Source organism: Macaca nemestrina, chromosome 20, assembly GCF_043159975.1.
Source record: "Macaca nemestrina isolate mMacNem1 chromosome 20, mMacNem.hap1, whole genome shotgun sequence".
Taxonomy (NCBI): domain Eukaryota; kingdom Metazoa; phylum Chordata; class Mammalia; order Primates; family Cercopithecidae; genus Macaca; species Macaca nemestrina.
Genome location: NC_092144.1, coordinates 59,469,619 through 59,492,213, shown reverse-complemented (window position 1 = coordinate 59,492,213; position 22,595 = coordinate 59,469,619). Strand labels below are relative to the sequence as shown.

General features: G+C 52.8%; 3 protein-coding genes across 20 annotated transcripts in view; 2 read left to right on the top strand and 1 right to left on the bottom strand.

Moving 5' to 3' along the window:
* The window catches only part of LOC105497212 (TEA domain transcription factor 2), a 55,600-nt gene extending 39,358 nt beyond the window's left edge, over positions 1-16,242 (top strand). For 5 of the 7 annotated variants that reach the window (XM_071087439.1, XM_071087437.1, XM_071087436.1 and 2 more), the window contains 4 exons: positions 651-824; positions 4,552-4,719; positions 5,713-5,865; positions 6,874-7,708. In XM_071087439.1, the coding sequence (XP_070943540.1) occupies positions 651-824; positions 4,552-4,719; positions 5,713-5,865; positions 6,874-6,987 (609 nt within the window). In that variant the 3' untranslated portion in view covers positions 6,988-7,708. Of the gene's footprint in view, positions 1-650; positions 825-4,551; positions 4,720-5,712; positions 5,866-6,873; positions 8,049-15,975 lie in introns of those variants that run through there. The other 2 variants (XR_011617774.1, XM_071087435.1) reach the window with 2 other exon arrangements.
* On the bottom strand, positions 7,697-13,691 carry LOC105497211 (CD37 molecule). Of its 5 annotated transcripts, XM_071087441.1 has the most exons (9): positions 13,060-13,691; positions 12,742-12,890; positions 12,570-12,642; positions 11,294-11,418; positions 11,106-11,180; positions 10,296-10,400; positions 9,387-9,623; positions 8,911-8,994; positions 7,697-8,666 (listed from the first exon to the last, which is right to left on the bottom strand). In XM_071087441.1, exons 2-9 carry the CDS (start codon positions 12,808-12,810, stop codon positions 8,322-8,324), a joined length of 1,113 nt encoding a protein of 370 aa, XP_070943542.1. In that variant the 5' UTR covers positions 12,811-12,890; positions 13,060-13,691; the 3' UTR covers positions 7,697-8,321. The 5 variants fall into 5 exon arrangements, with proteins under 5 accessions (XP_070943542.1, XP_070943541.1, XP_011766446.1 ...); XM_071087440.1 differs by lacking the exon at positions 13,060-13,691 and having other exon boundaries at positions 12,742-13,021; XM_011768144.2 differs by lacking the exon at positions 13,060-13,691 and having other exon boundaries at positions 7,697-8,028; positions 12,742-13,014.
* The window catches only part of LOC105497214 (solute carrier family 6 member 16), a 40,030-nt gene continuing 25,406 nt past the window's right edge, over positions 7,972-22,595 (top strand). For 4 of the 8 annotated variants that reach the window (XM_071087427.1, XM_071087433.1, XM_071087432.1 and 1 more), the window contains exons 1-2: positions 16,867-16,980; positions 19,255-19,420. In XM_071087427.1, coding sequence (XP_070943528.1) covers positions 16,885-16,980; positions 19,255-19,420 — 262 coding nt within the window. In that variant the 5' untranslated portion in view covers positions 16,867-16,884. Of the gene's footprint in view, positions 8,049-16,866; positions 16,981-19,254; positions 19,421-22,595 lie in introns of those variants that run through there. The other 4 variants (XM_071087426.1, XM_071087431.1, XM_071087429.1 and 1 more) reach the window with 4 other exon arrangements.

Below are 22,595 nucleotides of genomic sequence, written 5' to 3'. Positions count from 1 at the left end.
GGCTTGGATGTGTCAACTGTCAGGCCTGGTCATATCCCATTGGCCAGAACTTAGTCACGTGAACACATCTAACTGCCAAGCAGCCTGGGAAATGTAGTTTCACACTGTGTAAAGGAACCAGGATTTGTGAACACGTAGCAGTCTCTGCCACACCATATAAACATCAATCAAAACATCAACCATAAGACCTCTGGATTCCCATTAATTCAGTCTTCCATCCATTGAACATTTATGAGCACCTGCTCTATATAGGACCAGGCGTAGGGGGTGTGAGCTTTGCTCTGGGGGTGCTGGGGAGCTATGGGAGGGCTATGATCAGGGGAGGGGCAGGAGCAGGTCTGGTGCCACATGAGGGATGAACTGGAGAGGCGAGGTTGGAGGCTGGGGTGAGGGCAGGAGGCCTGTGCTGCGGCTGAGGCAGTGAAGATGGAGTTGGGGGATGTGGCAGGGAGTTGGGAACTGTGGGACTGCAGGGGCTGCAGGAGACAGGAGTGGGGACGACGGGTGGGAGTCAGGCCCAGTGCTGGGTGGACAGCGTGGAACAGCTGGCCAGAGCTGTGGGGATGGTGACGGCATTTGGTGGGCTCAGGCAGCACGGGCTGGAGATCCAGCCCATCTCCGACTTCTCACCCACGGCCAACCCTCCTCAGTACCAGAGACACCTGTTTGTGCACATCAGCCAGCACTGCCCCAGCCCCGGAGCGCCGCCGCTCGAGAGCGTGGACGTCCGGCAGATCTACGACAAATTCCCCGAGAAAAAGGGTGGCCTCCGAGAGCTGTATGATCGTGGCCCCCCCCACGCCTTCTTCCTGGTCAAGTTCTGGGTGAGTTGTCGCAGCAAAACCAAAAGTGCTCACAAATCCTGTGGTGTCCCAGCAAAGGCCTCTGGCCCTAAGAGAGATGGTCGCAGGCCCTGCCAGGTCAGCCTGGGACGTACCGGTCAGTCCTCATGGCTTGGAGTGTCAGCCCTCTTTGCGACAAGGAATACCCAGGAGGCCAGTCCCCAGGGTGGGGGTGCCTGGGCCTCGCTGGATATTGCCACATGTAACTAATATGGCGAGTTACCTGGCCGTGTAACTAATGGGGTCCTGGGCATGGGCTTGCCACATTCCAGGCTTCCCTGTGCCCCACCTGACTGCACCAAGCCTTGCTGCTAAGGAACAGCCCCCTCCCCTTTGCCAGTGGACTTGTGGAGGCTCTGTTCTCTAAAGAGGGGAATGATGCTTTGCATCAGTTTCACCAGACCTTGTTGCTAGAGAATGTCTGGCTTTGAGGAAGTGATGGAAGGAGCCACGGAGTGGCTTTGTCAAGTCCTGTATTCATTTATTTGTTTATTTATTTTTGAGACAGAGTCTCACTGTCACCCAGGCTGGAGTGCAGTGACTGGATCTTGGCTCACTGCAACCTCTGCCTCCTGGATTCAAGTGATTCTCCTGCCTCAGCCTCCCCAGTAGCTTGGACTACAGGCACCCGCCACCACATCTGGCTAATTTTTGTATATTTAGTAGAGACGAGGTTTCACCATGTTGGCCAGGCTGGTCTTGAACTCCTGGCCTCAAATGATCCGCCCACCTTGGCCTCCCAAAGTGCTGAGATTACAGGTGTGAGCCACCACGACTGGCCAAGTCCTGTATTTATGTAGCAATCATTTACTGAGCACTTCCTGTGTAGAGGCCTGGTGTCAAGTGCCATTTATATAACTGTGACTAAGAGGGCCCATCTTGCGTGTTTCTTAGGGCTACTTGGTCTAGTGTCCAGTACGATGACTAACACTACAGGGGTTCAATAAATGTGTTTTATTTTATGTTATTGTTTTTCTTTATTTATTTTTTTGAGATGGAGTTTTGCTCCCGTGGCCCAGGCTAGAGTACAATGGTGCGATCTTGGCACACTGCAACCTCTGCCTCCTGGGTTCAAGCGATTCTCCAGCCTCAGCCTCTCAAGTAGCTGGGATTACAGGCATGTGCCACCATGCCCAGCTAATTTTTGTATTTTTAGTAGAGACGGGGTTTTGTCATGTTGGCCTGGCTGGTCTTGAACTCCTGACCTCAAGTGATCCGCTCACCCCAGCCTCCCCAAGTGCTGGGATTACAGGCATGAGCCACTGCACCTGGCCTAATGTTTGTATTTTTAGTAGAGACAGGGTTTTACCATGTTGGCCAGTCTGGTCTCAAACTCCTGACCTCAAGTGATCCACCCGCCTTGGCCTCCCACAGTGCTGGGATTACAGGTGTGAGCCACAGCGCCTGGCTTGGGCTCAATAAATGTTGCCTAGATGTTTAGGGGGTGCTAGTTCTTATAGTAACAAAGGTGGTAGAGGGATCTAGTCTCTGAGAAGAAAGCCTGGCTAGGTGTGGTGGTTCACTTCTATCTTCCCAGCACTTTGCGAGGCTGAGGCGAGAGGATCGCCTGCGTTCAGGAGTTTGAGACCAGCCTGGGCAACACAGCAAGACCTCAACTCTACAAAAAATGAAAAAATTAGCTGGGTGTGGTGGTGCGCACCTGTGGTCCCAGCTTCTCTGGAGGCTGAGGCGGGAGGATCACTTAAGCCCGGGAGGTGGAGGCTGCAGTCAGCCAAGATTGTGCCACTACCCTCCAGCCTGGGTGACAGAATGAGACCCTGTCAAAAAAAAAAAAAAAAAAAAAAGAAAGAAAGAGAAAGAAAGAAAGAAAGGCTGCTGAGGGTCTGAACTTTATTGGCCTCGCTGGGAATGTTGCTGTTCTGGAGCTTGTGGCTCATGGTTCTGGAGCTTTCTGCCGTGTGAAGCAGGGGTCTGAAACTGCTCTGGGGATGTGCAGCTGAGGGCTTAGACACTGCTGGGGCTTAAGACAGGCCTCATCAGGTCCCAGGACTGGAGAGCCACCCCCTTAGGAAGCCCAGCTGCTGAAGGGGTTCAGAGGAGCAGCTGGTAAGGTCTTTGGTTTTGCCACAGTGAGGGATGGAGCTGAGCCCCTGAGAAGACTGACCTGGCACAGTGTTAGCAACTAAAGTTAGGAAGAGGAAGAGGTACATCTCTCAAGGAGGCGACTCAGACCAAACCTGTGATGAGCTCTTAGGCTTCCTTAGGCCCCACTTGGCCTAGTGACACTTGGCCAGCTGTCTATGCACTTGGCCACTGGGGTTATGGAGGGAGTCTGACCTCTCAGATTCGGCCGAGAGGGAAGCGCTCTGAAGAGGAGTCAGGTCTCCGCAGGCTCTGTGAAGTCCCATTGCTAGGGAGTAGCAACTTGCCTTAGCAACCAGGGTAGAGGGGCTTAGAGGGAGGTGTTCATCTTGAACTGGTTGCTAAGCAGTAACTGCCTCCTTAGTAACCAGTCCCTTGGAAGGGGCTGAACTCTTGAGTTGCGGGCTTCAAGAGAAAAAGGTTGAATTGGCCGGGCATGGTGGCTCATGCCTGTAATCCCAGCACTTTGGGAGGCCGAGGCGGGTGGATCACCTGAGTTCCGGAGTTCGAGACCAACCTGGCCAACATGATGAAACCCCGTCTCTACTAAAAATACAAAAATTAGCCAGACATGGTGGCGTGTGCCTGTAATCCCAGCTACTTGGGAGGCTGAGGCAGGAGACTCACTTGAATCCGGGAGGCGGAGGTTGCAGTGAGCCGAGATCGTGGCATTGCACTCCAGCCTGGGCAACAAGAGCAAGACTTCGTCTCAAAAAACAAAAAGGAAAGAAAAAAGGTTGAATTTGAATTCCAGGGTTCCTTTGGTTACTGGGGAGAGAGGGCCAAGACTGTTTTGGGGACCCAGACTTCCTCAACATGAATGGGTGGTGGATCTTCTCCAGAAACCAGCCCTTGGAGAACTTTGAAAGCCTGATGCGGTGGCTCACGCCTGTAATCCCAGCACTTTGGGAGGCCAGGGTGGGAGGATCGCTTGAGCCCAGGAGTTGGAGACCAGCCTGGGCAACATGGTGAAACCCTGTTTCTACAAAAAATACAAAATGTTAGCTGGGTGTGGTGGCATGCACCTGTGGTCCTGGCTACTCAGGAGGCTGAGGTGGGAGGATCACTTGAGCTCAGGAGGTCGAGGCTGCAGTGAGCTGTGATTGTACCACCACACTCCAGCCTGGGTGACGGAGCAAGATCCTGTCTCCAAAAAAAAAAGCACTGAGGAATCAAGCCGGGAATTGCAGGGGTAATGGGAAAACTAGGCTATGGGGCAGAGTCCCCGCTGTGGTGTTTTTTTTTTTATTTTTTTTTTTGGGATGAAGTTTCACTCTTGTTGCTCAGGCTGGAATGCAATGGCCCGATCTCTGCTCACCACAACCTCCGCCTCCTGGGTTCAAGTGATTCTCCTGCGTCCTGCGTCAGTGTCCCAGTAGCTGGGATTACAAGCATGCACCACCACACCTGGCTAATTTTGTATTTTTAGTAGAGACGGGGTTTCTCCATGTTGGTCAGGCTGGTCTTGAACTCCTGACCTCAGGTGATCCACCCACCTCAGCCTCCCAAAGCGCTGGGATTACAGGCGTGAGCCACCGCGCCCGGTAGTCTCCACTGTTTATAAGGGACGTCCCCTCTGACTCATCTGTGCCTTCCCATCTCCCAGGCGGACCTGAACTGGGGCCCAAGTGGCGAGGAGGCGGGGGCCGGTGGCAGCATCAGCAGTGGTGGCTTCTATGGAGTGAGCAGCCAGTATGAGAGCCTGGAACACATGACCCTCACCTGTTCCTCCAAGGTCTGCTCCTTTGGCAAGCAGGTGGTGGAGAAGGTGGAGGTGAGGCTGGAGGGGTGGAGCTCTGGGCGGGTGAGCGCCCAGCCACCCAGCACTTGGGGGTGCAGAATGGACCAGAAGCCGTGATGGCTCAGGCATTTGGGGTGTGCGTGGAGGGAGTGGGTCCCAGCCTCTTTTGAGGGTTTAATGCATGCGTTGGGAGCTAATGTGGAGTCCGGAAGTCACAGGTAGGGATCATTCTGAGGGCTGACAGGTCATGTGTAGTATAGAGATTTAGAGTCACTGAGATTGAGAAGGGTCTTTTTTTTTTTTTTTTTTTTTTTTTTTTTTTTGAGGAGGAGTCTGGCTCTCTTGCCTAGGCTGGAGTGCAGTGGCCAGATCTCAGCTCACTGCAAGCTCCGCCTCCTGGGTTCACGCCATTCTCCTGCCTCAGCCTCCCGAGTACCTGGGACTACAGGCGCCCGCCACCTAGCCCAGCTAGTTTTTTTTGTATTTTTTTTTTAGTAGAGACGGGGTTTCACTGTGTTAGCCAGGATGGTCTCGATCTCCTGACCTCGTGATCCGCCTGTCTCGGCCTCCCAAAGTGCTGGGATTACAGGCTTGAGCCACCGCGCCCGGCCGAGAAGGGTCTTAAGGATATGGAGAGGTTCCTAGGGCAAGAAGTTCAGAAGTCACACTTAGGGGTTGCTGGAGACCTGGGGAAGTCTCAGGTTTAGAGGTTAGATAGAGTTTGAAAATGTCATGGAGGCGTCTTTGGAGGGTATCTGAGGGCTGGGAGGCTAGAGGAGTTCAGAGGTCTTTGGGGGTTCAGAGCATCACTTTGAGGGGCTTGTGATTTGCAGGCTCAGAGATCCTGAGTTGGATCCCTGAGGGTTCAGGCCCAGTCTCCGGTCACTGTGGGTGGGGTGATGAAAGGAAGGTGGCAGTGAGACTGAGTGTGGTGGCATCTTAGAGGCACAGGGTGGAGCTCAGTTCCTGGGGTGACCCGTGTGTCTCTCAGCCACCATTCTCCCCACTCCCTGCCCCTTGGTTCAGACGGAACGGGCCCAGCTGGAGGATGGCAGATTTGTGTACCGCCTGCTACGCTCGCCCATGTGCGAGTACCTGGTGAATTTCTTGCACAAGTTGCGGCAGCTGCCTGAGCGATACATGATGAACAGCGTCCTGGAAAACTTCACCATCCTCCAGGTGATGCCTGGGGCTAGGCTGGAGTGGGGGCCCCCAGGGGCCCCCAGTGTGGAGGGACAGTACCTATAACAGACCTTCAGTCTAGGGGAACTCCTCACCCAGGGAGTGACACAGCAGGGACTCCGAAGTGAGCCCTCAGCCTGAGGCTCTTTTAACCAGGAAACTGATGCAGTGGGGACCCCACCATTGACCCTTAGTTTAGGGGACCCCTTCACCTAGGGAACTGATGTGGTGGGGATGTCACAGCCCTCTCTCTCTCTCTTTTTTTTTTTTTTTTTTGAGATAGAGTCTTGCTCTGTTGCCCAGGCTGGAGTACAGTGGCAAGATCTCAGCTCACTGCAACCTCTGCCTCCCGGGTTCAAGCGATTCTCCTGCCTCAGCCGCCTGAGTAGCTGGGATTACAGGCGTGCCCCACCATGCCTGGCTAATTTTTGTATTTTTAGTAGAGACGGGGGTTTCACCATGTTGGCCAGGTTGGTCTCGAACTCCTGACCTCAAGCGATCCACCCGCCTAGGCCTCCCAAAGTGCTGGGATTACAGGCGTGAGCCACCACGCCCAGCCCCATGGCACTCGCACGTAAGCCCTCCTTCCCTGGGGAAGCTGACTGGAGGACACTTCAAGGCAGATCCTCAGCTTCTCAAGGAACATGACATGGTGGGAGCCCCTTTAACTCTTTGGACTGGTAAGGCAGAGACCCCTTGACTGCGGAAGCTGCAGGGAGGGTTCTCTCTTTACCTGTGACATGATGGGGATCCCTTTACCTGGGGAATGTGATACGATGGGAACCTGATTGACCCTGAGACGTGATACACCATCACTGCCAACGCTCAGCTGAGGGAACTGACTTTTGGGCATGCCTCTCTCTTGGGGAACATGATACGGTGGCCGCCTGTTTCCTGGAGATAGAAAAGAGCCTGCTGGGTATTCCATGATAACTTGGCGGGGGTGCACAGGGGTCCCTGCCCTCCCTTCTAAGCATAAGTCCCTTGTCCTGGCCTCCCTGGCAGGTGGTGACAAACAGAGACACCCAGGAACTGCTGCTCTGCACCGCCTATGTCTTCGAGGTCTCCACCAGCGAGCGTGGGGCCCAGCATCACATTTACCGCCTGGTCAGGGACTGAAGGGGGACCCCAAAACTGGCTCACGCCCAGAACACCCTCCTCCCAGGGAGGGTCCTCCAGCTCACCTCATGCTTCTTATTTGGGGAGAGGGCTGTGATGTAAAGGGGTTGACCTCAGAGGCCTAGGCAACTGGGGCCATCCCCCCCATTAGAAGGGCCCCAAAACTTGGTTGGAGTGCTGAACAGGCTGGGACTGAGGAAAGGATAAACCCCAATATTGGGACCTCACAGTGGGTGTCTGAAAGGACAGATCACTCCGGAGTATCAGGGATTGTGGGGACAGGAGTGAGACAACCTCCAGGTACAGCACTGACTTCTCAGCCCCTGGCAGGGCCCCCCCACTCCTCTGCATGTCTTGGAGGGCCGTAGTTACACATTGGCTTGTCCCCTTTACTTTTTCCCAGCCACCCCTCCCCCTGAAATTTCTGCCTCTCTCTACCACCCTCACTCCATGACCTGTGAGATCACAAAGTGAAGATTAACCCTTTCTGTGCAGGAGCAGAGCCAGGTGGGCCCTGGAAATATTTTTTTTTTTAATATAACGAGATATTTATAAGTGGGTGCTAGGGTCTTGACTTTATCTCAGCTGCACAAGTAGTGGGTTGAAGCTTTCTAATCTCATCTCCCCCACAAGTGAGCTGTGAGCTAGACTGTTTCTTCCCTCCCCTCTCAAAGTTTGTTGGTTTGTGTTCTGACAGAGGATAAAGCTATTTTACCAAAAACGCAGGGCATTTATTTGAGGTTTGAGTGAAAAATAATCTTGTGGGAGGTGGTAGGCCGACAGATGGGGGCAGGAAACTGGACCAAAGCCCCAGGTCCCGTGGGAGAGGTGACAGCAGCGGTGGCAGGCAGCCACCTGGGTCCCCAGGGGAATGTGAAGGCAGAGGGCTCTAGGTGAACTGGGGATTAAACAAATATTTACAGGCAGCAGGGAAGTGCCCAGCGCACGTGACGGGGGCGGGGCCTAGCGGTATCGAGCGAGCCGGTTGTAGACGTGGTCCAGGTTTCTGCACAGGAATATCGAGAGCGTCATGAACCCGAGCTATAGAGAAAGGAGATGAGGTCAGAGAAGTCGAAGGGGTGCTGGCGAGACGGGGGTGATGCCCACCCGGGCGAGAAAGGTCAGGGGTGGGGCCGTGAATTAGGCGGGACGAGGCTGGAGAACGGGATAGGTAGAAATGGGCGGGGCTCGAAGGAAACTGCCGCAGGACTGGCTGATGAGGCGGGAACAGCTGCAACAAGTGGGGGTAGGGGAAGCGCCGCTGCTATAGGTGGGGAGGCGGGGTCGGGGTAGAGGCTGAGAAGGAGTAAGGTCGGAAGCAAGCCCAGGGTCGTTTATTCTGGAGGCTCATCTGTCTCCCCCTCTGCCTCGGCCTCTAATTCTGCCTCGGCCTCTAATTCTGCGCCTGCACTCCCAGTATCAGGCTGGTCCTCGTCTTGAACCCACACCGGCCAGAGTCCCAGGGCCATGGGCAGCTTGCCCTGCGGGGCCTTGTCCCCCCAGTTGGGGCAGGCACCCGCCATGCCCCAACCACCCCACAGACTGCCGCTGCGCCCGCCGCCGCCGTCAGCGATCAGACTGGGCCCGGGGCTCGAACCCCGAGCGCCCGGCAAGTGCGGCTCGCATTTCCGGCGGAGTGCCCTGCGCTGTAGCTGCACGCTCAGCATCATAACAGTCATCTGCGGGGAAAGGGGAGGGAGATCGCAGCCAATAGCAGGAGGTTTTCCCTGCGTGCAGCCAATCAGGGCCCCCTGAAGCTAGGCCGCCCCCACCCCTGGTGCTGGGTGGAGCCGCGGGAGGGCTGGGGTGGGCTGTGCTCCGCCCCGAGCGCGTCCTTCCCGGGCAACCTGAGGACGCAAATGAAGGGCAGGGCCATCTAGGTTAAATCCCGGCAGATCGCGGGTGGGGGCGGGGCCAGATCACCTCGAGTAGGCCGACGCCCAGGCAAATGCCCACTATGGAAATAAGGTTGTTGTGCAGCCACTTCTGGAGGCTCCGCGCGCAGCCCTGCGGGTGTAGGGAAAAGTTAAAGGGATTCTTTCTGGGACTCTCAAGCCCAGGGCCAGCGTTCTTTTCAGCCTGACTCTCACCGCCTTCAGGCATCTACCCGCTCCCATAGTCACCAGGCCTCTCTCGTCTCCTTACTAGTGCACCTTCGCTTCACCTTTTCCAAGCCTGGCCCTTCCCTAGATGTCTGTATTCCAGAGCCAGCCCCGCCTTTTCTTTAGGTCCTGCCCTTCCTACGGACCCCGCCCCCTTCAGAGGGCCCCGCCCCGCCTACCGCACCTTTCTTTTCTTGTAGCCCCGCCCTTTCTCAGGCCCCGCCCCTCACCGGCAGCCCTGCGCCTCCCGCAGGCCCCGCCCTATTCGACAGGTTTATGCTCCGAACCCCTGCCCACCTCGCGGTAGATGTGGCTGTTTGCAGGGACCGCGCAGATGTCTGTACTGTGTCTGGACCGCGCCAGCTGTCCAAGCCTGCTGAGCTGGGGCAAGATCACCTTATCCAGGATTGTGGAGTCGTTGGTCGCTGACAAGTTGTAGCAGGAGCAGGGCACGCGGTGCGCCTCCGACCCGTTACCTCTCAGGGTGAGGACCTGGAACCAGTCCTGCGGGGAGTGCCAGCCGCAACAGCGCAGCTGGGAGAGGGATACGGGTCAGAGGGACCGAGACTGGAGACATATGATGTTGGGGATCAGGGGACAAGGTGATGGGTATGAGGTCAGGTCGGGAAGCAGGGGACTAAGTGGTGGGTGTGGAGTGGGGGCCAGTGGGCTGGTGTCGCTATGGGGCCGGGGCCAGGGGACATTACGGGAAATGGGGCTGGGAGAGACGGGTCACGGGGTGATCTGGGGCTGGGGAAGTAGCTGCAGCGTCTCGCTCTGAACCAGAGATTGGTGGGCGGTGCGATTGAGCCTCTGATACCCGACAGGTGAATAGGAGTGCGAGACCCTGTGAGTCTCATCGAGGGCGGGGTCCGATGGAAGCCAGACTCACTGCGGGGTAGGAAGCCGTGTCTCGCTAGGGTCTTGGGACTAGGGGCCTGACTACCTCCGGTCGGGGCGGGGTCGGGGCGGGGGCGGAGTCTCCCAAGGTAGATGGCGAAGCCATGCCAGGGTCTGGGTACTGGGAGACTGGGCCATGCCGGGGCCAGTTGTGTCATCTGGGGAGTGGCGGGCGTTGGGCCTGGGAGGGGTTGGGGTACGTTCGTGTCGTAGAGCTGGGGGTCGGGGCCACGTTGGGGTGGAGTCTCCTCGAAGCACAGGGCTGAGGCGGGTCAGTCGGGGAGGGAGCTGGAGGTGAGGGCTCACCTGGAACTGCACATAGTCCCAGCTCTCCTCGGCCGCGGTCTCCTCGGGGTTGGTGTGGTACTTTTGGATGGTTTTCTCTACGATGTCCTGCAAGCTTCGCTCCAGCTGAGAGGCCACCAGTGAGGCTGGACCTCCCGTGCCCCACCCCATCCCACCCCCTCTCAGGCTGTGCCAGCCTCAGGCGGTCCCTGTGCATCTCTGGGTCAGTCTTAGATCCTCACTGAATGGCTAGCTCTGTGTACTTCAGGTCTGTCACTCTGTTTCTCCCACTATTTCTATGGCTCGTTAAGTCTCTGTCTCTTCTTTCAGGGCATCTTTTTCTTTCTCTTGTTCTTTTTCCTGTGTGTTTCCCTTTGGAGCTGTTTATCCCTCTCTCCCTTGGTCCAGGTCGGTGTGTCTTTCTATTTTATTTTTTGAGACAGGGTCTCACTCTGTCACCCAGGATGAGTGCATGGCTCACTGTAGCCTCAAACTCCTTGGCTCAAGTGATCCTCCCACCTCAACCTCCCAAGTAGCTGGGACCCCTGGTGCGTGCCCTCACACCCAGATATATTTTTTAATATAGATGGGGTCTCACTATGTTGCCCAGGCTGGTCTCAAACTCCTGGACTCAATCCTCCAGCCTCAGCCTCCCAAAGTGCTGGGATTATGGGATTACAGGCGTGAGCCACCACGCCCAGCCTCTTATTTCTCTTTATCTAGGTCAGTCCCTGTCTGCCTTTGTTTCTCCGTCTCTCTCCACCCCCTCCCACCACTCTCTTCCCCCTCCTCTCTGCTGGGGGTGGGTGGTGGCCACTGCAGGAAGCTTACCTGGGCCCGCTGAGTGGAGATGAGGATTCCCAGGGTTATCTGTGTGGCAAACAGGAGCAGCAGCATCCCAAAATACTGGGGAGCAGAGTGGAGAGATCAGGCTGACCACCCTCACAACCTCGGCCCAGGCCATTTTCGAGGGTGGGGATAGGAGTGTTCCTAGGGATGGAGAGGGATGAGGCACTCACCAGGCCCAGGAGGCAGCGGAGCTCCTTGAGGGCCCCCACACAACCCAGGAGGGCGAGGCCCATGGTGAAGACTCCAGAGATGGCCAGGACTTTGGACCAGATCTGCAGGGGCACGAAGGCCAAGCCTGGGAGAGGTGAGGGGAGCAATGATAAGCCGGGTGGCACAACTCCAGGCAGCCCCATTTCCCGCCTAGGCAGCCGCCCAAGTGGGAAGCAGTATCCTGGTGCCCTCTCTGGGACTCTGTCCCTGCCCCACCCTGAGTCCCTGTCTCCTTCTGAAACTTTGTCTTCTTTCTGGGCCTCTCTTTCCTATCCTTGGATCTCTCTCTTCCTCTCACCCTCTCCTTCCTCCTTCAGCTCCTCCTCATCCCCAGTAGTTTCAGCCCTATCACTTGTTCTGTGACATTGGCTTGGCTCTTTAAACCTCCCTGAGGCCTAGGGGACGGTATCTGTTTCTCAGAGGTTTTTTGTTTCTTTATTGTGTGTGTGTGTTTTTTTTTTGAAACGGAGTCTCGCTCTGTCACCTGGGCTGGAGTGCAGTGATGTGATCTCGACTCACAGCAACCTCCGCCTCCCAGGTTCAAGTGATTCTCCTGCCTCAGCCTCTCTAGTAGCTGGGACTACAGGCACGTGCCACCGTGCCTGGCTAATGTTTTGTATTTTTTAGTAGAGACAGGGTTTCACCATGTTGGCCAGGCTATTCTCGAGCTCCTGACTTCAAGTGATCCACCTGCCTCGGCCTCCCAAAGTGCTGGAATTACAGGCGTCAGCCACCACACCCGGCCCCTAGGGTCATTTTGAGGGACACATGGGAACATGTGTTCAACCCAGTCCTCAACGCAGGGCAAAGACTTCTTAAATATGAGCATTTAGGGTCATATTTCATTATTATTTAGGGTCATACTTCATTATTTTTTTCCTATCATTATTAATGTTATTTTGGCTATTTTACTTCCTTGCTATATGACATCCATCAAGGGACTTCCCCTCTCTGAACCTCAAGAGAGGGGAAGGTTTGTGGGGGCATCTGACCAGCCACAAGGCCCGACAGATAGGAAGTGCTTGAGAAATGGCTCTCATGGTCATTGTTTGTATGCACAACCCCATTTGCCGGAAGAAGACGCAGGCTCCGAGAAGCGAAGCAACGGTGAGCAGTGGATGGGAGCCTGTGACCTGCCTGCAGAGTAGGGCACCATGGATCTCCCTGAGACAAGGGAGACCACAGGAAGTCACTTGGGTTGGGGGAGGCCCTCCCACCTGCCCCAGCCCCCCTCACCCACAAAGGACACGAAGCTGGTCTTGTCGATGAGGATCCAGATGCCGAAGCAGAAGATCAGGCTGCCCAGGACCTGAGGAGAGGCAGATACGGCGGTGGGCCACGGGGGAAGATGAGGGCAGGGTTAGCGGCAGGGGCTGGGCCCGGGCTGGGGAGCCATGAGGCAACTCACGAAGAAGAAGAGGTTGAAAACGAAGAGGAAGTATTTGATGAGGCTGAGGCAGCTCTCCTGGGCCGACATCTTCACCTAGAGGGGTGAGCGGTCCACTCACCACACAGAAGAGGTGCTGACAGTAGGGGAGACAGGGAGAAAGACAGAGGCTGAGAGAGAAAGAGAGAGACGGAGAGCTGAGACAGAAAGGAAGAACCCCGAAAGAGGAAGTCCCAGGGGTGGGGCTCCACCCCCTCCTGCTTCATGCAAGGTGGCTTTCTGGCTCTCTCTCTGTCCCTGTCTCCCTCATCTGCTCCACTGGGGCACACGCTGTGGTACCTGAGGGGCCTTGGAATTTGTGGGCACCAAGGACTCATGGGGCAGTCCCTCCCAGGTCTCCATGTCTCAGGCGCTGGGGCATCTAAAGGGACACCTGATCTACTGGACCCACCTCTGGGCATGGGGACCCCAGGGCTGACCCTGGACAGCAGCTGACCTCACAGACACTCTGACCTCATGGCCTGCTAAGCTCTCCCATCTCTGCATCCAGCTGGGTCTCCCCTTCCCTGCCCTGGGTCTCTTATTCCTCCTCTCTGGGTCTTTGTCCCCACCTTCCTGCCACTCCCCATCTCTGTCCCCTTCTCTCAGCAAAGTCTCTGCCTCCTCTGGGTCTCTCTCCTCCTGCCCCCTGGGGTCTCTATTCTCCCTCTCTCTGTGTTTCTTTATTTTATTTATATATTTGTTTCTTTTTGAGATGGTCTCACTTTTGACCCAGGCTGGACTACAGTGGGGCAAATAACTCACTGTAGCCTGGGCTCAAGCAATCCTCCCACCTGAGCCTTCCGAGTAGCTGGGATTACAGGTGTACACTACCACACCTGGCTCATTTTTGTATTTTTTTGTAGAAATGGGGTCTTGCTATGGAATGGGAGTGTTTTATTTTTTATATTTAATTTGAAAAAACAGAGACGGGGTCTCACTAGGTTGCCCAGGCTGGTCTGGAACTCCTGGACTCAAGTGATCCTCCTGCCTTGGCCTCCCAAAGTGCTGGGATTACAGGCGTGAGCCACTGTGCCTGGCCTTTCTCTGTGTTTCTGGTCCCTTCTTTGGGTCCCTTTCTCCTTTCTCTCTTCATCTCTCTTTTTTGTTTTTGAGACAGTTACCCAGGCTGGAATGCAGTAGTGCAATCACAGCTCACTGCAGCCCCGATCTTCCCAGGCTCAAGCAATCCTTGCACCTCAGCCTCCCGAGTGGCTGGGACTACAAGTGCACACCACCATGCCTGGCTAATTTTCGTCATTTTTTGTAGAGATGGGAGTCTCACTTGTGTTGCCAGGCTGGTCTCAAATTTCTGGGCTCAAGTGATCCTCCTGCCTTGGCCTTCTAAAGTTCTGGGATTATGGGCATGAGCCACTGTGCCCAGCCTGTCTTCCTTTCTCTGTCTCCCCCTTCCCTACTTGTCTTTGCACCTCTCAGAGTCTGCAGCCTGTTCTGGACCAGGGAGCACCCAGGTGCTGGGGGCAGGGCCTGGGTACCTGGGGAAGTGAAAGTGCTACAGGCTCGAGGTGGGAAGGTCCCTGGGAGTGGAGAGGGCGCTGGGCTGTGCCAACACCCCCAGCGGAAGCTGAGCATCAGGCGGTACTTCCTGCCTCTGCGGCGGGGCCCGAGGAGCAGAGGCCCCAGAGGAGGCGGCACTGAGCCTGGGATCCTCCGAGGAGCAGAGGCCCCAGAGGAGGAGGCACTGAGCCTGGGATCCTGACAGTCAGATCTGGGTCTGCAGTGCCTGGTTGCAGTGCACACCCAGTGGCCTCTGCAGTTTCCCCTGATGTCCCCAAATTCTCTCACCTGATTTCCTCATCTGAGGCAGCCCCACCATCTATCTAGTCATGGGATCAAAGCCCCATCTTGTCCCCTCTCCCCCAACAGTGCATCAGTCTCTAAGCCAGACCCCTCCTGCCTCCTGAGTCTCCACTCCACCCCTCTTCTCTGTCCTGAGGGCTCAGGTAGGCTCCGGGCTCCTGCTCTCCTACCTGGACCCTGACTCTAGGCTTCTCCCTGGCTTCTAGTCTCTCCCTCCAGTCTGTCCCCCACAGAGCCCCAGAGGGGTCTTTTTGAAACCCAGACCTGAGCCACACAGTTCTGTATCCAAACACTGAGTCACCACCCCGCTCATCCCTCAGATTTTATTTTTTCGGTTGTTGTTGAGACAGAGTCTTGCTCTTCACCCAGGCTGGAGTACAGTGGTGCAGTCGGCTCACTGCAACCTCCTCCTCCTGGGTTCATGTGATTCTTCTGCCTCAGACTCCCGAGGCTGACCTCGAACTCCTGACCTCAAGTGATCTGCTTACCTCGGCCTCCCCAAGTGCTGGGATTACAGGCATGAGCCACCACACCCGGGTTTTTTTGTTGTTTGTTTTGAGGTGGAGTCTTACTCTGTTGCCCAGGCTGGAGTGCAGTGGTGCGATCGTGGCTCACTGCAACCTCCGCCTCCCGGGTTCAAGTGATTCTTCGTCTCAGCCTCCCGAGTAGCTGAGATTACAGGCGTGCACCACCACACCTGACTAATTTTTGTGTTTTTAGTAGAGACAGGGTTTCGCCATGTTGGCCAGGCTGGTCTTGAACTCCTGATCTCAAGTGATCCATCTGCCTCGGCCTCCCAAAGTGCTGACATTACAGGTGTGAGCCACCGCGCCCAGCCCCTCAGCTTCTGTTTCTAACCACCACCAACGCCTCTGCTCTACCACTGAAGTACATTGCAAACCCACCCACTTCTCTCCAAGGCCACCATCCTAAGTCAGGTTCCCATCGTTTTCTACAAAAATAATTATAGCTGATTGTAGTGGGTTGCGTGGCGTTCTCCAAAAGGATAGTCTACGTCCTAATCCTCAGAACCTGTGGTGACCTTATTTGGAAAAAAGGGGTTTTGCGGGTGTAATTACATTCAGGATCGCAAGATCCTGAATTATCTGTGTGGCCCCTAAATCTGATGACAAGTGTCCTTTTTTTTTTTTTTTTTTGTGAGACAAGTCTGTCACCCAGGCTGGAGTGCTGTGGCGTGGTCTCAGCTCACTGCAACCTCCGTGTCCCAGGTTCAAGCAGTTCTCTGCCTCAGTCTCCCGAGTAGCTGGGAGTGCACACCCAGCTAATTTTTGTATTTTTAGTAGAGGTGGGGTTTCACCATCTTGGCCAGGCTGGTCTTGAACTCCTGACCTCGTGATCCACCCACTTCAGCTTCCCAAAGTTCTGGGATTACAGGCATGAGCCACCGCGCCCGGCTGACAAGTGTCCTAAGAAACACACAGAGGAGAAGACAGAAGAGGAGAGCACCATGTGATGGTAGACACAGAGATTGGAGTTCTGCAGCTACAAGCCGAGGAACTCCTGGAGTCACCAGGAGCTGGAAGATGCAAAGAACTGATTTTCTCTCAGAGCCTCTGGAAGGAGCGTGGCCCTGGCGACACCTTGATTTTGGACTTCTGGCCTACAGAACTATGCGAGAATAAATTTCTGTTGTTCTAAGTAGTAAGTCTTTGCTAATTTGCTGTTTCAGCCATAGGACACTAATACACGAATCCCTTCTTCCCACCCACTGATCCTTCTTCAGAGATGAGTTCATGAGTAACCAGAAGTCCAAGGGTAGGTGGCAGAGTGCAGTGGTGCAGTCATGGCTCACTGCAGCTTCGATACTCACCAACTTGGTTTCTTTTTCTTTTTTTTTTTTTTTTTTTTTGAGACAGAGTCTCGCTCTGTCACCCAGGCTGGAGTGCAGTGGCCGGATCTCAGCTCACTGCAAGCTCCGCCTCCCGGGTTCACGCCATTCTCCGGCCTCAGCCTCCCGAGTAGCTGGGACTACAGCCGCCCGCCACCTCGCCCGGCTAGTTTTTTTTTTTTTTTTTTTTTTGTATTTCTTAATAGAGACGGGGTTTACCGTGTTAGCCAGGATGGTCTCGATCTCCTGACCTCGTGATCCGCCCGTCTCGGCCTCCCAAAGTGCTGGGATTACAGGCTGGAGCCACCGCGCCCGGCCGGTTTCTTTTTTCCTAGGCACACAGGAGGACTTCATTTCCCAGGTCTCCTTGCAGTGAAGTTGAGGTCATGTGACTGCTCTTGGGCCAATGGAATGGGTGCAGAAGGGACGTAGCTCATTTCCAGACTCAGTCTAGAATGTCCTCCATAATCCTTACTCTTTCTCCCTTCACTCACTGGCTGCAGGAAGCTGAGAATTATCCTTGGACTTACATAAAGCATTTTGGACTTTATGTAAGTAAGAACCTATTGTATTAAGCTACTAAGATTTTAGGGTTGTTTGTTAAAGCAGGTAACCTTAAACATCCTAACAACTACAAATAGATTACCTGTTGCTGCATACACTATATATATCAAAACATTATTATGGGCCAGGTGAGGCGGCTCATGCCTGTAATCCCAGCACTTTGGGAGGCCGAGGCAGGAGGATCACATGAGCCTAGGAGTTCGAAACCAGCCTGGGCAACATAGTGAGACCCTGTCTACAAAAATTAACAAAAAAATTATCTGGGCTTTGGTATGTGCCTACAGTCCCACCTACTCAGGAGGCTGAGGTGGGAGGATTGCTTGAGCCTGGGAGATCGAAGTTGCAGTGAGCCGTGATTGCACCACTGCACTCCAGCCTGGATGACAGAGCAAGGCCCTGCGGGGGGTGGGAGGGGAGGAACACTAGGAGCTACCAGAAACTGAAGAGTCAAGGAAGGATTCTCCTCTGAGCCTTCGAAGGAAATGGCGTGCTGACACCTTAATTTTGGACTTTTGGCATCCAGAACTGGGAGATTTTATATATATATATTTGTTGCTTTAAGCCACTAAGTTTGTAGTAATTTATACAACAGTCTCGGGAAGCGAATACACCTGCTCAATCAGAAACTCTGGGGGCGGGGCCTGGCAATCTGTGTGTGTGGGTGTTTTTGTTTTTTTTTTTTTGAGTCTCACTTTGTCACCCAGGCTGGAGCGCAATGGCACGATCTCAGCTCACTGCAACCTCCGCCTCCCGGGTTCAAGCGATTCTCCCGCCTCAGCCTCCTGAGTAACTAGGATTACAGGCACCCACTATCATGCCCAGCTAATTTTTGTATTTTTAGTAGAGACAGGGTTTCACCATGTTGGCCAGGCTGGTCTTGAACTCCTGACCTCAGGTGATCCGCCCACCTTGGCCTCCCAAAGTCCTGGGATTACAGGCAAGCCACTGCACCTGGCCTGGCAATCTGTGTTTTAACAAGCCTTCCTGGTGACTCTGATGTGCACTAACATTTGAGAACAGCAATTCTACCCATTTAATTCACCTGATCCCTTCCTCCTTTATTGGCAAATTCCCTCTTGCTTTTCCTCCTTCCTTTTTCACTGGCTGGTTCTCCTCAATCTTCAGTGGATCTTCCTTTTTCTAGCGTCTAAAATTTGGGGCGTCCCAACCCTTTCTAGCTACACTCACTCACGAGATGATACCATGCAGTCCCATAGTGTTCATGGCAATCTACAATACTGTTGACTTATCAATTTATATGCCTAGCTTCAAACTTTCCCCTGAACTGCAGACTCAGGGGGATTCATTTCCCAGGTCTCCTTGCAGTGAAGGACAACTTAACCTCTCCCTTTGGCTGTGTAATCGACATCTCAAACTTAACACGTCCAAAACGAAACTCCTGATTCCCTCCCACCGCGTGCACACTCCAGTGCTTTCCTTTTCAGTAAATTGTCACTCCATCTTTCAATTCTGCAGGCCCAAAGTTTTGGAGTTTTGTTTTTTTTTTTTGTTTTAGGTCTCACTCTGTCACGCAGGCTGGAGTACAGTGGCACGATCATGACTCATTGCAGCCTCAATCTCCTGGGCTCAAGTGACCCTCCCACTCAGCCTCCTGAGTAGTTGGGACAACAGATGCGTGCCACCACACCTGGCTAATAAAAAACAATTTTCTTTTCTTTTCTTTCCTTTAAGTGACAAGGCCTTGCTATGTTGGCCAGGCTAGTATCCTACTATCAATAGTATCCTACTATCAAACTCCTAGCCTCAAGCAATCCTCCCACCTCGCCCTCGCAAAGTGCTGGGATTACAGGTGCAAGCCACTGCTCCCGCCTGAGTCATTCTTGATTCCTCTCTCTCACCCCCAAACCTAATCACCATTAGTTTCCTAATGCTCTGTAACAAATTACCCCAAACTTAGCAGTTTAAAACAATAAACATTTCTTAGGCCAGGAGCAGTGGCTCACGCCTATAATCCCAGCACTTTGGGAGGCTGAGGCAGGTAGATTACGAGGTCAGGAGTTCGAGACCAACCTGGCCAACATAGCGAAACCCTGTCTCTGCTAAAAATACAAAAATTAGCCGGACATGGTGATGCATGCCTGCAGTCCCAGGTACTCGGGAGGCTAAGGCAGGAGAATCGCTTGAATCCGGGAGGTGGAGGTTGTGGTGGGCTGAGATCGTACCACTGTACTCCAGCCTGGGCAACAGCGAGACTCTGTCTCAGAAAAGAAAAAACAATAAATATTTCTTATCTACTGTAGTTTTTGTGGATCAGGAATCAGGGAGCAGCTTATTTGGATGATTTCTGCTCACAGTGTTTTATGAGGTTGCAGTCAAGACGTTGGCTGGGCCTGCAGTCATCTGGAGATTTAACGGCGGCTGGAGGATCCACTTCACCATGGTTCACTCACCTGGTGCTGGTTGCTGGTAGGAAATTTCAGCTCTTCTCTTACATGGATCTCTTCACAGATTGCTTGAGTGTCCTTGCCGTATGTTGGCTGGCTTCCTTTAAGAAATCAGTTGAAGGGAATGGGCAAGTAAGAAACAGCAATGCTTTTTATGACCTAGTCCCGAAGTTCCCCACCATTACTTCTGTTCATTGGAAGCCAGTCGTTAAGGAGAGCCTGCACTCAAAGACTGGGGAAATAGACTTTATTTTTCAAAGTGCCAAAGAATTTGCAGACGTATTTTAAAACCACCGCACAATCCGTCAACAAATCATGTCGGCTCTATTCTTGAAGTAGATCCAGAATTTGACCACTTTTCACCATCTCCATTGCTATTACCGAGATCTAATCACCACCATCTCTTGCCTGGACTAGAGATTTCCTCCTCACTGGGCTCTCTGCTTCTATCCTTAGCCCACTGATATGATTCAGTTGTGTCCCCACCCAAAATCTCATCTTGAATTGTAATGTTCATAATCCCGATGTGTCAAAGGAGAGAGCAGGTGGAGATAATTGAATCGTGGGAGTGGTTTCCCCAGGCTGTTCTTGTGATAGGGAGTGAGTTCTCACGAGATCTGATGGTTTTATAAGGGGCTCTGAGGGTTCTATAAGGGGCTCGTCCCCGCTTTGCTTGTGAAGAAGGTATCTTTTTTTTTCCCTTTGCCTTCTGCCGTGATTGTAAGTTTCCTGAGGCCTCCCCAGCCAAGCTGAACTGTGAGTCAATTAAACCTCTTTTCTTTGTAAACTACCCAGTCTTGAGCAGTTCTTTATAGCAGTGGGAAAACAGAGGAATACACCCATACACCCTATTGTCTGCCCAGAAGCCGGGGGGTCCTGCTGTTAAAATGAAAGTCACTCCTTGACTCAGAACCCTCAAATAGCTTTCATCTCACCCAGAAAAAAAAAAAATTCCGACCATGACCCATAAGGGCCTCCAAATGATAGTGTGGCCCCTGCCACTTCTCTGATCTGATCTGATCTGTTGCAACCCTTTCCTCAATCACTGGGATCCATTCATATCAGACTCCTTGCCATTTCCAGAACCCATCAAGTGTACTTCTGCCTCAAGGCCTTTGCTGTTGCCATTTTCTTTGCCTGGAATGTTCTTCCCCATGCTGTTCACAAGGCTCCCTTCCTCATCTCCTTCAGCTCTCTGCTGAAATATCACTTCCCCCAAGAGTCCTTCTTGACTACCCTGTCTAAAGTAACTCCCTGTCAGCACTCTTACTCTCTGAAATTCTTTCTGTTTAGGCATTTACTTTCTTTGTGCAACTGGAATGTAAAATCTTTTTCATAACTGTATCCCAGGGGTCTAGGACAGTGTGGGGCACATAATTCAATAAATATTTATTGACCGACTGAGACTTTTCCTGGTGCCTTGAACTCAGAGTTTGCCCTGCCTCAGGGCCTGTGGACAGCCTCGAGGCTTGAGTTGTTCACACACAGTTTTCACCTGGTAAATAATCCTTTAAGCCTCAGCTCCATTGTTATTTCCTTAGAGAAATCCTCCTTCTAAATTAGGTCTATGGGCCAGGTGTCATGGCTCACGCCTATAATCCCAGCACTTTGGGAGGCTGAGAAGGGCAGATCATCTGAGGTCAGGGGTTCGAGACCAGCCTGGCCAACATGGTGAAACCCTGTCTCTACTAAAAATATGAAAATTAGCCAGGTGTAATGGCAGGCACCTGCAACCCCAGCTACTCGGAAGGCTGGGTCAGGGAGAATTGCTTGAACCCGGGAGGCGGAGGTTGCAGTGAGCTGAGATTGTGCTGCTGCACTTCAGCCTGGGTGACAGTGAGACTCTGTCTCCAAAAAAAAAAAAAAAAAAAAAAAAAAGGTAGATAAAAATAAATAGGTCTATGGCCTTTTTCTGTCATAACTTTTTTTTTTTTTTTTTTTTTTTTTTTTTTTTTTTTTTTTTTTTTTCCTTGAGACAGGTTCTTACCCTATCACCCAGGCTGGAGTGCAATAGTGTGATCTTGGCTCACTGCAACTTCTGCCTCACGGTTTTAAGTGATTCTTGTGCCTCAGCCACCCGAGTAGCTGGGATTACAGGTGTGCACCACCACGCCAGGCTCATTTTTGTATTTTTAGTAGAGATGGGGTTTCACCATATTGGCCAGGCTGGTCTTGAACTCCTGGTCTCATGTGATCCGCCCACCTTGGCCTTCCAAAGTGCTGGGATTACAGGCGTGAGCCACCATGCCTGGTCTGTCATAGCACTTAATACAATTTATAATCATGTAATTATTTGTGATTCATCATATATCTGTTTTCTTGTTGTGTGAAGCAAAATGAGGGCACGAATGGGGTCTATTTTGTTCTCTACACTATTCTCAGTTCCTAGCATGTAGTAGACTCTCAATAAATACGTGTTGAAGGATTGAATGATTCCCAAAAATTGTGATGAATTCTTACAGCACCCCCAAAATTTCCTCTTCATCTCTTTGTTCAATCATAACAATTTAAGCCTGTGATTCTCAAAGTGTGGCCCAGGGACTCCTGGGGGCTCGTGAAACACTTTTGGGGTTCCATGAGGTGAACATTATTTTCATAATACTACTAGGTTATTTGCCTTTCACTCTCATTTCCTCTTTGAATATAGTAATGTTTGCCAGAAGGTACAAGACATGAACTATTTTGACACACTTGGTGCAGAAGCAAATATGAGAATCCAGCTGTCTTCTATGAAGCCAGACATTAAAGAGATTTGCAAAAATGTAAAATGCCATTCTTCTCCCCAAAATTTCTTGAGATGGAGTCTTGCTCTGTCGCCTAGGCTGGAGTGCAGTGGCAAAATCTTGGCTCACTGCAACCTCCACCTCCTGGGTTCCAACGAGTCTCCTGCCTCAGGCTCCTCAGTAGCTGGCATTACAGGTGCGTGCCACCACGCCCGCCTAATTTTTTTTTTTACTTTTAGTAGAGACGAGGTTTCACAATGTTGGCCAAGCTAGTCTCGAACTCCTGACCTCGTGATCCATCTGCCTTGGCCTCCCAAAGTGTTGGGATTACAGGCATGAGCCACCGCGCCCGGCCCCAAAATTTCTTTTGGTGTAGAAATTACAGTTATTTTAAATAAAAATGTTATTTTGACACATAATGAATTTTTAAACAATGATTATTTGAGAAATTTAATATTGATAGATACAAATTAC